The following is a 13,759-nucleotide window of genomic DNA, read 5'->3' on the forward strand; positions in this document are numbered from 1 at the left end:
CCCTAGGTTTTATGTTAAGACAAATTTTGACCGCACATACACTCGGCGCATGAAGATCACACACTACGTAAGGCTCAAATAGCGACGGACAGGTATCCATCGAAGATGATCTTCATCCTAGAAAGCCTGTGATAGCCAACACATGGGCAGGATGAAACAACTTATCGCTGCCACTCGGCGAATCACTCGAAAAAAGCGAGTGGAGATCACAATGTCACGCCATTTTGGCCTGCCGATTAGGCGTCAGAAGGTCTACTAGGACAGTTCTAACTACCGAAGTGTTTTGAGAGCTAAAAAAGGTGTTGAAGTGTGCTGCATCTTGTGGGTATTACTTCGAAGCGCAGAATTTGAATTAGGATATCAGTCTTAAACAAGCAAGTCATTCGTTTTTGAACTGGCACATGTAGACGTTTCTTAAGCCATATACTCAGACTTGTTAAGGTATTGTGGTTTATAGTTATACATTGACGCTGATGTTATGTAGAATATTGCGACGTTAGAATGGGCCCGTAACGTCGTCAAGCGTTTGAGAGCATAATAAAGGCAAAAAAAAATACTCAGTGACACTTACCAACACAGAGTGCCGCTAAGCTCTCTGATAGCCGTTGCGAGTCATTAGGACGCTACTCGATTGCCGTCTATAGATTCTGGTGATTATTCAGTAACCCCACTCAAAGACACTAACCCAGCATGTTAAACATACCGACCCAGACCTCTAGGTTTGACAGCGCTGCTTTAGATGAAGGTATGTACAACAAATGTGACCAGACAATCCCATTCCTTTATGTACTCTGTCCATGCAAGATATTTTCACACTACCGTATAGTAGCTTCCGTTTGAATTGAAGTGTGGGGTACATTTTCGAGCACCGACGCGTCAGAATAATTGCTATTATTACTAATTAAATATGACTAGGGCTACACACAACGACTTGCTTTATGTAGGAAACCCATTGGCATTAATATTTCATAAATGTTCGAACTAAATTATATATATTATATTAAATATACATGAAAACATGTATCTTATTATAACGATCTTTGCTAGACTGATGCTTAAATAAACATGCTGACCGATATATAATAGTGCATATATTTATAGTGCAAAATGTTTATTTCGCCATTTCGAAATAGGGATACATTATAGATGAGGCTCTAACCTTATACATAATATAGATTAGAACTAGTAGAGCACTGCATCGTATATGAAGTACATAATTAATTTGCTAGTCAAAATTCTTGTTTGAAAAATGGCGCGTTGTTATTCTGCAGTCTGAACGAAGCGTCGCTACTACTATCATCATCATTTGCATACTTTTATGTATTTTTAAAAATTTAATCACACTCATTATGGTGTTAGTGAAGCGAGAGCTTAGACGGGCGCTTAAGAAGATGCGTGTTTCCTCTTTGTACGACGCGTTTGTCGTATTAGTCAGTGTATTCCTGTGTCATTTGACGACGATCTGCAAGGTCAGATTAGACAAACGCTAAACAGCAGACGACAACGGGGACTCGCTTACTTCTAGATCATCTTCTCGTTTTTTTGCAGAGCTACTAAAGCTATTCGGACGCTTTTTGTTACTGTTTTATCATAAAGAAATACGTGGTATTTCTTAACGATGTCATAACACACTGTGTATACACTGTGTAGTGTACAAGTGTGCCCTACGCGCCAGTTTCTAAAGATTACGTTATTTATTAAGACCTCCGTATTATGATCAAAGCTATTTTTGAATATTAGATTTCCGTGCTGCAATGCTAAGCACGTATACAGATATAGCTCAGATCACCAAAAACGTGATCGGCGCATCTCATTTTCTGAGTCATCAGGAAGTATTGGTAAGAGCGAAGCAGGCGTATTATCACAGCAGAGCGTTTCCTGTTCACAATTGATTGTTCGTAGAATAAGTCGAGCAGGTCTATAGCAGAGGCCGGATAGAAAATATGGTATACAAAAACCCTTGCATTCAGGTATCTCAGCTTCGGTGGTAGGCGGAGTCGGCGTAGTGGGCCTCCGAATGCAGCAGAATTCACCTAGTGTTGAAAACAGATGAACGAGTTGAGTTTAATAATATATATATATATATATATATATATATATATATATATATATATTGAAATATGTAAATATATTCGTGCAGCAAAAAAACGTTTCTTTAGTATTTCATGGTGGCGCTACGTTGTAGAGATCTGATATTTTTCGACTTTTTCTGGCTCTCAAAACCCACTTGTTCCTTTCAGTTCCACTTTGGAACCACAGCAGCGAGGACAGCTTGTTGTATGGATACTTCGTATTTGATGAATCGTAGTGATGAACTACTGGAAGCAGCGTGAGCTGTTGATGTCAGAAATCCTAAAAAGGGACCTTTTTGAACTCGAAAATAAGTACTGTGACAGGCTTCCTATGAAGGCGAAAGTCAAAACGTCAATAAATGTGACGGAACTTAATTCATATAACGTGTACGGGTGGTAACATCCAGAGTCGATGTATGCGAAACGAAGGCGTGAGGAGAACTGCTTAGCCGTTTTGTTCCTCTTCATCTTATAAGAGTAACCATTCGTTCATCGAATTGAGACAAAAAATAGGCCGTATGTGGTAGCCACAGGCGGCTACGTCAATGGATCAGTGCAATATCGCAATAAAGCAACGGTCAACAACTTACGGTGTCTGTTTGGGCCGGTGTTATCTTTTACAGCTTCATGACTCCCGATTAGTCGATTACGGCCGAATGTATCGGCAACAATTAGGGATGATGAACGAGCTGTGCATTAAGCTACCAAAGCCAGTGGGCAAAAAGGAATGGCCCCTGTTCTCCGACAGCGTTCGATATCAGACCAGAAAAATGACGGTGATGAAAATACAATTGGAGCTTTTCTGTAACCTACCAGATTTTCCAGGCACTGCTGTCGCAGATTACCACTTTTTTCAAAACATCGATAGCTTCTTAATAGGCAAATTGTTTAAATTTCAGAATGACGCAAAAATGCCCTTCAGGACTTACCGCACCCAAACTTTTATAGCAACCGAATAAATAAGTTATCACTCGAATGATACAGTGCATATTGCGATTGTAAGTAAAACAGCAAAATGCTTTAAAAAAATTAAGTTCACTCTGTCATATTTCGTACTGAACGACTTCTATATATTCGCATGCGTCAAAAAAACTCTTGCTTGACCCAGGCCAAATAAGGCAATCACATTATGACTCATACGTAAATTAGTTAGCTAAAGCAATGAGCACAACTGAAGTGGAAATACGTCTGGTCATTTACGCTTCGATCATACGTAAATTACATAAAAAAAAATGACGATGTTAACCAATGTTGATGTCGTGACCGTTGTCTAGCATTCCTAATATCCAATCGCCAACGAGTAAACAAACAAAAAAATAAATACGTATGCTAAGCTAGATATTAAATTCTAAGAAAAGTAACATTCGAATTGAAACAATATGTACGTATTTCTCGGTTCAATGTGATTTTCTGTGCTATTCTATTATGACATAGTAAATGAACGAATGCCACAGACGCTAACGCCATGCAGGACATGCACTTCAAAGAAAAATCATTCAAATTTTCAGATACTCAGAGATCTGCTGAAGTAAGAACTAATGTCTCTAGCCAGAAGGAAACGATGCCTACGCGGCAATAATATCAGAAGATTGGACGGCTGCGAAGCCGAGTGGGCACCTCCGCAACCTGCGTTAACTGTGAAGTCGAGGATTATAGAGACACCAAAAGCCCTCAGTTTATTCCTTACGTCCCGTTTGCCTTCAAAAAACACAACGGTCACGTGCATCGTATCTGAGTCACTCAGAGGTATTGAAAGCAAGCCGCTACACAGCAGAAATTAGAAAAAAAAAATTTCAAATGTATTATCTGATTCCTTGAGTGTTGTCTGAAAATGGTTCTTAAAATCATCTGCGCGTCCAGTTTATTTTACATAACACAAGTAACGAAACGTTTCGAAAATGCTAACTCTACTAGCATCAATGCAAAAATGCCAGTTATTTAAGCCAACACATAGAAGATATTTTCAATTTTTTTAATGCTTAGTGTTGTTCTCAGAGTGTATTGGCCTTCTGACAGGCGCAAAGCCTCGTAGTTTACAATTATGAATTGCGTAAGAGATACTAAATCTATAATTCCATCTTCTTTCCTAACCGGGACTCTGCTTCGGCTAGTTCAGACATACCCGTGATAAGCATATGTGCCGATCTCTTTTGCATTGAATTATCGAAAATAGCTTCGATTGGAGCCGCCTTAAACAAAGGCAGGCAAGTACAACTTTTTTTTTGAAATGACTATTATTAGGAAGACGGCTGCCGAAGTAACCGCGCGTCAGAAGTTTAAGCGCTCGAAAAATCACGTTTTGTTGCTTAAAAATTTCTGAATTAATGGTGGTAGATTCTAGATGCAAATGGCTGCGCGAAAACACCCTGAGACTATGCAATACTACTAAATGGAAACTAGCAAATATTTTATCATACATACGCCATGAACAAATGCGCGCCGAATACATAAATTTTATTGTTACCATGTAGAACAAGCTTTGAATCATTGACAAATCCACATTAAGTTTTCTAGAGATTTTTGTTTCTTGAGATATGATAGAATGTTCACGATTTGATGTCTAATGTTGCCAAAGGCGTTCTAGTCAATCCTTTAATTATAGATATATTATTTATAAAACAGCGATCATGGACGACGTGGCGTGCACCATCGTGCATTTTGCTGCTTTCGGAATCGCTCTGTCAGATTTAAATATTTTTCAAGCTTTGTTCTGTCCAACTCATCCAAGTATCCAACTCATCAACTCGCAACGAAATTGGCAGGGGAAGCAGGACAGCGGGTACTGGCTGTTTGTGCTTTGCCAGATCGTCTCCTATCCATGAAAAGCAAATTTGGAACTGCTGTTCTTTGTACGCCATCGAAAGATGCAGTGAAACAGTGCTGCTACGTGAATAATCGTATCGCTTCATCGCGAACAGTCACTCTCGGCCTGTTCGACCTGAAAATAGTCCTGATTGTGCTGTATGGGATGTGCATCATACAGGAATATCTTGTAGTAAAAAATGTTGAATACTTAAATCAGGTCAAAGCTGCTTCCTCTAAAGAAGCGATGAAGCCTCGCGTACATTCTAGCCAACTTGTCAGTGGTGTCCGAGGATCTACGTCGTCGCTTCAAACGTCAAGCGACGAAAGCCCTCAAAACAAACCTTAGAAACTGATAGGGATTGTTTTTGCTTTGGATGCAAGAGGGAAAAACGAATGGAAAGAAACGAAGTAGCTAACCAGATATATCATCGCGCATAGGTTTCACGACAGATGTCCAAACACGGGGAAGTTGTTATAGATCTAGTGCCGCTCGTTGTTCCCTAATACTGTTTTTAAATCTCGTAGCGAATCTTTCAGATCAAGTTTTATAAACTCAACAAAATTTGCCTAACGCAAATATACCCTCTATGACGTCGCGATGTTGCACTGTTGACATGGAGTTATCAAGCTTTGGTAAATTTTATTACTACCGCCAACTAAGGTGAGCAAATGAAATTTGACTTCTGGCAGGCCACCTTTTTCAAGTTAAACGAACTGGCCATTACATTAAGTAATACAATGTAGTGGGCTAGTACTATTTTTTACGTAGTCAGCAGGGCCTAGGGAAAAGCAGGATGTTAAGGTCTTTGTTGGTGAGAGGCGAAACAAGGTATTGCATTAGCGTACTTTCGCTAACTATTGTTGTGGTACCTGTTTCTGAATGCCTATTAGATGAATTGATTTCTGGTTGTTACCAAAAGCCCCATGTTGTCGCAAGAAATGCAAGTACGTACTTTTCCATTATAACTTGCTTCTGCGCTCTCCATATGAACGCGTTAAGGTAGATAGGTGATGTTTGTTGTGCCGTATTCAGCGTCAGCTTAAGGCATCTGCGCCGTACGTAATAGTCTCTTTAACTCTGTTTATTTGTACTAACCTTCAGGACAGCCGAACATAGTGTCGACGTGCTCACAGAATAGACTCATCACACTTCCGTGACAGGTACCTGGACAACGTGGTTTTGGGACGCCAGTTGTAGTGGAAAGCGCTTCATTTGACGTCTGAGAAGCAGTGATACTCGATACGCTCGACGTGTTGTTGTTAGCTGAGTCTGCTAGTTCCGCTATCGTTATGGTGATGTGGCAGAACGTAGCGATCACTGCCGCGACACAACATACGGGTACACTAGTCTTCATCAATGCGAACATATTCCTGCTGTAAAGTTGCTCTAGCCGCGCGAAAGTTCACTTCTTACAGTAAAGAAGTTCCTTAAAGTTTTTTTCTAGTATGTTATCTCAATTATGTAACTTTCGTCTTGCTAATTTGACTACCGTCTGTACACTCGTTAGCCGCTGAATTGACAGCAGATTTCTACAGGAGCGCTATTTTCTGTATGATATAGTGCCTACTTGGCGACGCCGACGAATCTGGCGTGTTAAAAGCAGGGGGCGCTATATAACAATAAGCCGCTTTATGCTTGTCTGCGTCACTGTGCTTTGAATTCAATGTGTAAAATGGGTGGGTCGAGCAACAAGCTTGGACTTTTCGATGGCGTGTGAACGAATGTACACATCACCTCTGAAGTGAGGATGTGCAGTTTGCGACCGCCAGGGGTTGCAACAGACGCTGTTTTTAGGAGCGCCAGCCCTATGCAGCTGGCGCATCATGCAGATTGCCAAAGTGGACGAAACGTTAGCTTCCTATCAGTTTCTATTACAAGACGAAGAATTTCATCTTATAGAGACGAAGGCATTATCCTAACAGCGAGAGCAGCGCCTCTAGTGTGAAGAACGACACTAGAGAGAGCTGCCCTCCCCTGAAGCAAGATGCCGACAGTGCCATCTGTTGGGCATAGCTTATAATGCAATCGAATCTCGCCGCTAGCAGTAATAGCCGGCAAATACGGCGAGATGCTCTCGTCAGTAGATAGAGACGAGGCACTCTAGACAGAGAATTTGATGGTCTCACGCAGGCTGTCTACAGATATATCTTCTCGTTTCTATCGTTCGCCTCAAGCAGAATTGAACTTCGATCCATCATCGCTATTAAATATATTCTTAAAAACGACATTAAATACTATATGTTGTTATAATAGCTATAAAACTCCGGCAATTTTTCTGTGACGGCATTCAGTCGTACGAATAATAGTCCTGCTGCTTCCAGTAAACTGTTTTTCATTTTTTTCAATAGGGCCTTTCAAGGCCTACCTCGGTCAAATCGGCACATGTAACTGTTACATTTAAGGAAAATCAGGTATGTGTCCTTGACACTAGGTAAACTTTAGAGCCGGCCTATGGCCAATAACATCACTGACCCGTGTCACACTCCAGGTTGATAATTGGATACAATGAATTGATAAGCCCTTGTTTATCTGCAATGGATACTCTTTCAGTAAGTCTTTTGCTATAGAAGTGTGGCCTTCTTATTTACTTAAGTCTGTTTCTCTGTTGTTTCAAGGGAACTCGCAGTCAAGGTCCTATGTTCGGTCATCAATATAGGTATATAGACGCGGAATTCTAGCACCCATTATCATATGCGACTATAATCTATCAGAAGTGCGAAATGTTTGTTCACGACACGGGTTGTTACGCACATTGCGTAACGTCAGTGTTTGTAACGTCTGTGCTTGTTGTTGTCGGCAATCATTGAAGCTATACCTTACAGCTTTCATAGACAGATGCTACCTGCTCAAATCATGACAAGCGAATCACGCTCGCTATATTAAGTATTTCTAAGGAGACACCCAAGATGTCGAACCACTTCTTTCTCGTCAAATCTAGGCGAATCAATAATGCGTTCATCGTGTTTAAATTTCATTATGCTATACAATGCCAATCACTGCAGCATCATATATAGTGCCCTGCCAGCTTCTGTCAACGTCGAGAACTCTTCTGCAGCCTGTTGTAGACTCCTCAAAAGGCGGCGACCCAGATCATCTATTCTCTCCCCTTCCGCGACCCCACCAAGCGGCTAGCCAATTTTCAACTATGACGAGAGTCGACCATTGGCGACTAGTTGGCCTGCTCAGCGGTACTGTGTATCCCCCAGCCGGCCGAAATCGCAAATACATTCATTATAGCAACATCTATCTTTGAGCCCAATCATATATATATAGCTTTGCATACACATATATTGATATATATTCGGAAGACGTTACCATATCTATCAAACCTGTAACAATATTTGCAAAAGGCGGCGCGCTTTTGTGAGACACTCCAGCTACCGAAGCTGATTTGCTTAAATGGTGACAAAAAGGAACTGCAATGGTTTTACGTTGGATAAGAAACTACTTTTTGTATGTGTTGCTGAAAGTACATTCGTAATAATGTTTTTTCAACTCATTAGTCTATACTCATTTCCCGTTTTTATATTTTATATTACACAGAAATATTAGATTCAGTCTTTCTTACTTGAAATTACGTTTAAGTCTAATGTAGGTCCGCCATGACCTCAAAACTTGAGCATTATTTCTTGTGGCAAAAAAAACACTATGTTTCAAGTGATGAGGTAATTCATAGTTCTTTGCTCAGTTTATTGTCGGATGTTAGGTGCTTATCCCATAAACATGCACACACAGCCCAGTAACCCTGCCGACTCCTTCTAAACCAGGCTGACAGCTCATCTAGCAGACGCCCATGGGCAAACGTTAGCCGACTCTTACTATAGCCAACAAATGAGCCCGATAGACTAACGTGTGCCCGTCATGTATCTACAAGACCCACGTCAGTGCCTGGACGATGCAACAATATTGTATCGAAGGGCGCCACACATTACGGCGCAAGATATACATCTGAAATCATATGCCCCTTAATGTTATTGTGGCCCTCAGTGCACTATGTGTGTGATAGCTATGCCTTGTCCCGTCATTGTCGTTCGTGTGTTCCGGTCGCGTAGTATTTTCGGTATCAGAAGCGGCTCACGTGGACAGACAGCTGATGCCTATTTACTAAAATGGCAAGTACAGAGAGAAAAGGTTTAGAGGTCTCAGTAGAATTTGAGGCAGTGAAAAGTGGTGATGGCCTGGCACGCAACAAAGTGCAAGCGTCATGTTATTGTATGATTGCCTCATATGTTCAATGATGCAAAGACCTCTAATGTTTCATAGGCTTTTTCCGTCTGACCGTTCTTAGCCATAATATAGAGGTTGATAATGAGAAGGAATGATGATTTTCTAAACATCTGGTCTAGTATTATATAAAACAAAAAAAAAAGTATACCATATAGGAAAACCGTCGTCTATATTGTCTTCTTGGACGGACATGCATGCGCGGGACACGGCTGCAGGGCTATGCGGAAGAACACATAAGAACGGAACATCCAATTCGCAAACTTGATCAAATGCCTTATCAATATTAATAATTAACGATAATATAAAGTGTTCAAATTATGAAAAATGTCTCAGGTGTCCTTATATGACCACCATCTAGGAAAATTTACTTTATCATCTATATATGAACATGGTCCAAGCTTGAATGTTTATTTATGCTCAATGATTGCTTTATTTGGCTTTTTTATGTACCGCATAGATACTAATATCAATGGCATTCTTAGATAATGTATTTTTTTTTTTACATAAATCCATCCTAAATTAATAGATGTGAACAACAGAACACTACCATCGTGACCTTGTGAAATTTTTTTTAGCCAATTAAAACTATTGGTAAATTTTCGAGGTACCTCTTTGGAATAAGACGAAGCGTATATTTAAGGTGCGTAAAGTGTTATTGAAATAACAACGACAAATACCAGGAGATTTAAGACCGAAGTTCATGTCAGAAACCACTTGTATAATTCCGTTCTTTCCGAGTAATTTTGAATTATTGCCCTGCATAATTCTACCAATCACTTTGCACATACTGTGTTTCAAGTTGTGGATCACTTTCGGCATTATTTTATATACTGTACCTTTTACATAGGCTCACAGGAAGAAATCTAGACGAATTAAATCATGAAATTGTGTGGCCACTTAATTCAGCCGCCGCTCTTCGAAATCAGCCGACCGACGAACACTGTTTTAGATAAGAAATAGATAAGAAGAAATAAATAATTGAAACAAAAGTTTACTGGCATCCGATATCCTTACTTCAGACCGCAATAAGTCTTAGACCATTTTATGATAGAGCTACACATCGACGATTATTGCCGCTCCATCGTTATTTTTGAAGAAAAAGATTCTAATGACACTCTTGCACCCGTAGCCGTACACACAATAACGTTTTGTGAGTGAGGTGGTTACTAAAAACTTCTCTAAGTTCCAAATGGGACCATTGTGTGCATTGCCCTAACCATCCAATTCGAAATGAGCTTCATCAGAGAAAAGTGAGAAGTCGCTATTGCGCACATTATGCGTCAGCGGGCAAATGACATTCATAATTATCCTAGATAGTTGCTAGTTGAGTCGACCGTACCCAGAAATGAAGATACAGCTCTTGCTTCAAAATGAATCTCAGAGTGCTTGTTGATGGCCCAAGTTGCGCGCGGTATTGTATTAAAACCGTTGGATCGGCATACGTAGTGCTTTATACTGCAGCGATGTTGTGACTCGGGCGCTTCGCGATCCCCTGATTTCACTCTATTTTCGGGTGAGTCACTTTCTTCGAATCTCTTGATTAATTGCTTCAGCGGTACCTTCAACGTCAACGCATATGCCGTACGGCACTTGCGGAGTGTCACCGTAATGATTCAAACGCTGTTTCGATAATAACTTTTTACGAAAACCAAACGCTGTTCCGAATTGGAGCTTTCCATCTTCGCAAACGCTGCTGTGTTTATCGCTCGACTGTCGGCTAAACCTTGCTCGTTTACGAAAACAGGGGGAGAGCGACAAAATCGGCCGGCTACTCTTTACGTGTCCTATATTTGGTTAATTTATCAGAGGTTCAATCGTGCAGTTATTTCTTAGATAACTAATTCATCGTTCCTATAATTTGAAATGGTTGCGCCTGTTGGCAATGATTCGTCTTTTGCGGAAACGCTCAGTGTCGTCTGTATTTTCCACAGTCGACTCTCCTGCTGAGCCATAACCTCTTTTCAGCTCCTATCAATATTATTTATCAGCCATAAGTCAACGTTACTTGAAAGACTCGACGTCAGGTTTAGTTCTTAAATTGAACGTATCACAGAAACTGGCGGTCAATAAAAGTCCAGTGCTTTTTTCTCGCTATCATACGGCACAAGATATTGGAAAGGGGCCGGCAAACGTGAGAAGATACGAAATCGACCAAAAAATATATTCACAGAGGGCATCTTATTGTGGAGCCGTTTCAGATATTGGCCTCTTTGCAGTTGAAGCGAAGATAGAGAAAGTTCAAAAGTCTGAACTTCTGGGTTTCTCTTATGAAGTCGGTAGCGTCCCATGATTTATTAGTCTTCCACTGACCTCTCATCGAAGAATGACAGATAGGGTCAACTTATCATAACATTAAACATCTATTGAAAACTGAAACTTGTGTGAAGTCTTGCCGGAAAAAGCATCGGAAGAACAGATAATTTATCGGGTAACGGTTCGCGTTTCACAATACGCTTTATATAAGTGCGGGAAATGCATTAACGATTCGGGCATGGGGAGGTAATTGATTTTGACAAAAGACAGAGTTCTACGCGCAGTGAAAACATTCCTCACCGTACAATTGGCCATGCAATATTTTCTACTCACGCCCGCTTGATGTTCAGCTCGATAATGTAAAAACCCGTGTCTCTCTTCATTATTATGCGTTTAGTATTCATTATGGTATTGGTGTTCGCAAGAAACAATACTGATTTCTTTTTTAGACACGTGAATCCACAGTTCCAATGTAACAAATATGGGAAAGTCTTTTATTCTTGTTATTCAATGTACCATACTGGCTGTGCAAGTCTGTTTGGTTCAGTAATACAATTTTAGCTATTCTTATTAACTGATTCTAGGTGTAAATGGGATGTGCTACACAATAGATATAGGTCTATTGCTAATAAACAACTTTTCCAAACCCTCAATTGGATACGTGAAGCCCATGGATAGTTGAGAACCCAATGAAATCTCCACTCAAGCAATAGGTCTGTTGAACCTTTTATGATATGGCTTTTTTTCAGCCTAGTTTTAACTGCAGTCTTCTTCGCTGCACTAGTCGATAACGAACTTGGACGAAGAGGCAGGCAGAAGTTAAACGTTTTCCACCATTGCGACCATAGGCCCGCTTGTGCGCTACGTCAAGTCGACACGCTCCCACGAGACAGTGGTATTCGCTGAGGTTAATAAAAATCTACAAAGAAGTAAAGAGCCGAACTGTTTATCGGGCTAGATTTACAAAGTCATGCATGCCAATGTTTCTCATAGTTCTCAAGTTAGGTCTACGTATATCATCAGTCTTGTCCATATTTCTTTCCCTTCGCTTGATATGAAGTAAGCTCCCAAATATCCGTGCAACTGCATTAAATAGAGGAAGTCAATGCTTACTTTTGTGCCGACCCACACAGTTGGTTTCACAATTAACATCTCGCACCTAAAGGTTAAAGGTAATATTTTTGCGACAAACGCCATGTCGTTTGGAATATAGATGCTTAGCTGGAACTGATGAATGAACCATTGCAATAAGCAATATGGGCTTCAAACAAGAGCTGCAACCCATTGATAACTTACTATTGAAGGCATTCACGATGAGAGTCAAACATTTTTTTCGTCATCTTTTGGGTGCAGGGTGCGTTCGATACGGGGTCGCTTCGAATGATGCTGAATGTCACATACTGTGGCAGTGTTTATAAGATACCCGTTCTCTCTGTCTGCTAACCTAATTTAGCTTATATATATATATATATATATATATATATATACATATATATGTGTGCAATATGCAAAAGGCCATTAGCGTAAACACAAAGTCAGCTTCTAGCGAGCGGTACCTAATCGTTTTTTGCCCTTGGCGCATAATCCGTCCCATCGAGAATTGGTGTATATTCATGCACAATCTAGTGCTATAGTAGTTATGAGGGTAATTTTTTAAAGAAGAAATACATAATGAAAGTATTGATTTTTAAAACTGCGATTAGTTTATCAGTATAATATCATGTACACCAATAAGACAATGTGCATGAATTACCTTTAGTTTTATCAAGCAGACACGGAGGGTGTAGTGCTTTCTACTACATGGCGCTGCTAATCTGTATAAATTTCCAACTGACGCAGGATATTTTTATCTCATATGTTGCTTGAAACCAGTCATTGGGTAGGTAGTTCTAGGTGAGCTAACTATTGGCAAAGTGGCTACAGGCCTCTACCTTAAGTGGTCCGCAGACCTTAGTCGCCTCAGCAGTCGCCTTAGAGATGCGACTATTTTGCATTCAATATAAAACAAGCAGTTTTTATGGGTTGAGGTTCCCGCTGATGGCAACAACTAGGTCTTCCCGTAACGACAGACCTGTTTATGAGGCTTGATTTCTAGTACACCGATTAAGGAGCGCTGCTCTGTATGGCACGGCTCGGAAGTTTCACTTGAATAGACCAAAGCTGAAACATATATACGTAGCGTGTGCCATAGATTCGCCAAGGCAAACCTTTCGGCACCGAATTTGCAAAGCAAAAATGAGTTCATAACGAAAAACTCAGCAGAGTTGGATTGAGCATAAAAGATATATAAAATGTATATAATTATTTAAGTACACTAGTATTTGAATAAGAAACAGCATATACTACAGTTCTTAAAGGGAACATATTTGTAAATAAGTAAAAGCAATAAAGATACTACGTA

The 13,759-nt window shown here is 40.2% G+C and overlaps 1 protein-coding gene across 1 annotated transcript; it reads right to left on the reverse strand.

Moving 5' to 3' along the window:
- Positions 1-1,078: 1,078 nt before the first annotated feature.
- LOC111268163 (uncharacterized) lies at positions 1,079-6,751 on the reverse strand. Its single transcript, XM_022846949.2, has 2 exons — positions 5,974-6,751; positions 1,079-2,033 (listed from the first exon to the last, which is right to left on the reverse strand). Exons 1-2 carry the CDS (start codon positions 6,242-6,244, stop codon positions 1,786-1,788), a joined length of 519 nt encoding a protein of 172 aa, XP_022702684.1. The 5' UTR covers positions 6,245-6,751; the 3' UTR covers positions 1,079-1,785.
- Positions 6,752-13,759: the final 7,008 nt, after the last annotated feature.

This window comes from Varroa jacobsoni, unplaced genomic scaffold (assembly GCF_002532875.2).
Source record: "Varroa jacobsoni isolate VJ856 unplaced genomic scaffold, vjacob_1.0 scaffold_1263, whole genome shotgun sequence".
NCBI lineage: Eukaryota > Metazoa > Arthropoda > Arachnida > Mesostigmata > Varroidae > Varroa > Varroa jacobsoni.

What these genes read in the sequence shown, in the direction of transcription:
- LOC111268163 (XM_022846949.2), bottom strand. Translation starts at nt 6,244, where the DNA reads ATGTTCGCATTGATGAAGACTAGTGTACCCGTATGTTGTGTCGCGGCA. An exon ending in TATGTTCGGCTGTCCTGAAG is followed by an intron (nt 2,034 to 5,973) that starts GTTAGTACAAAT and finishes TTTCAACACTAG; the next exon opens with GTGAATTCTGCTGCATTCGG.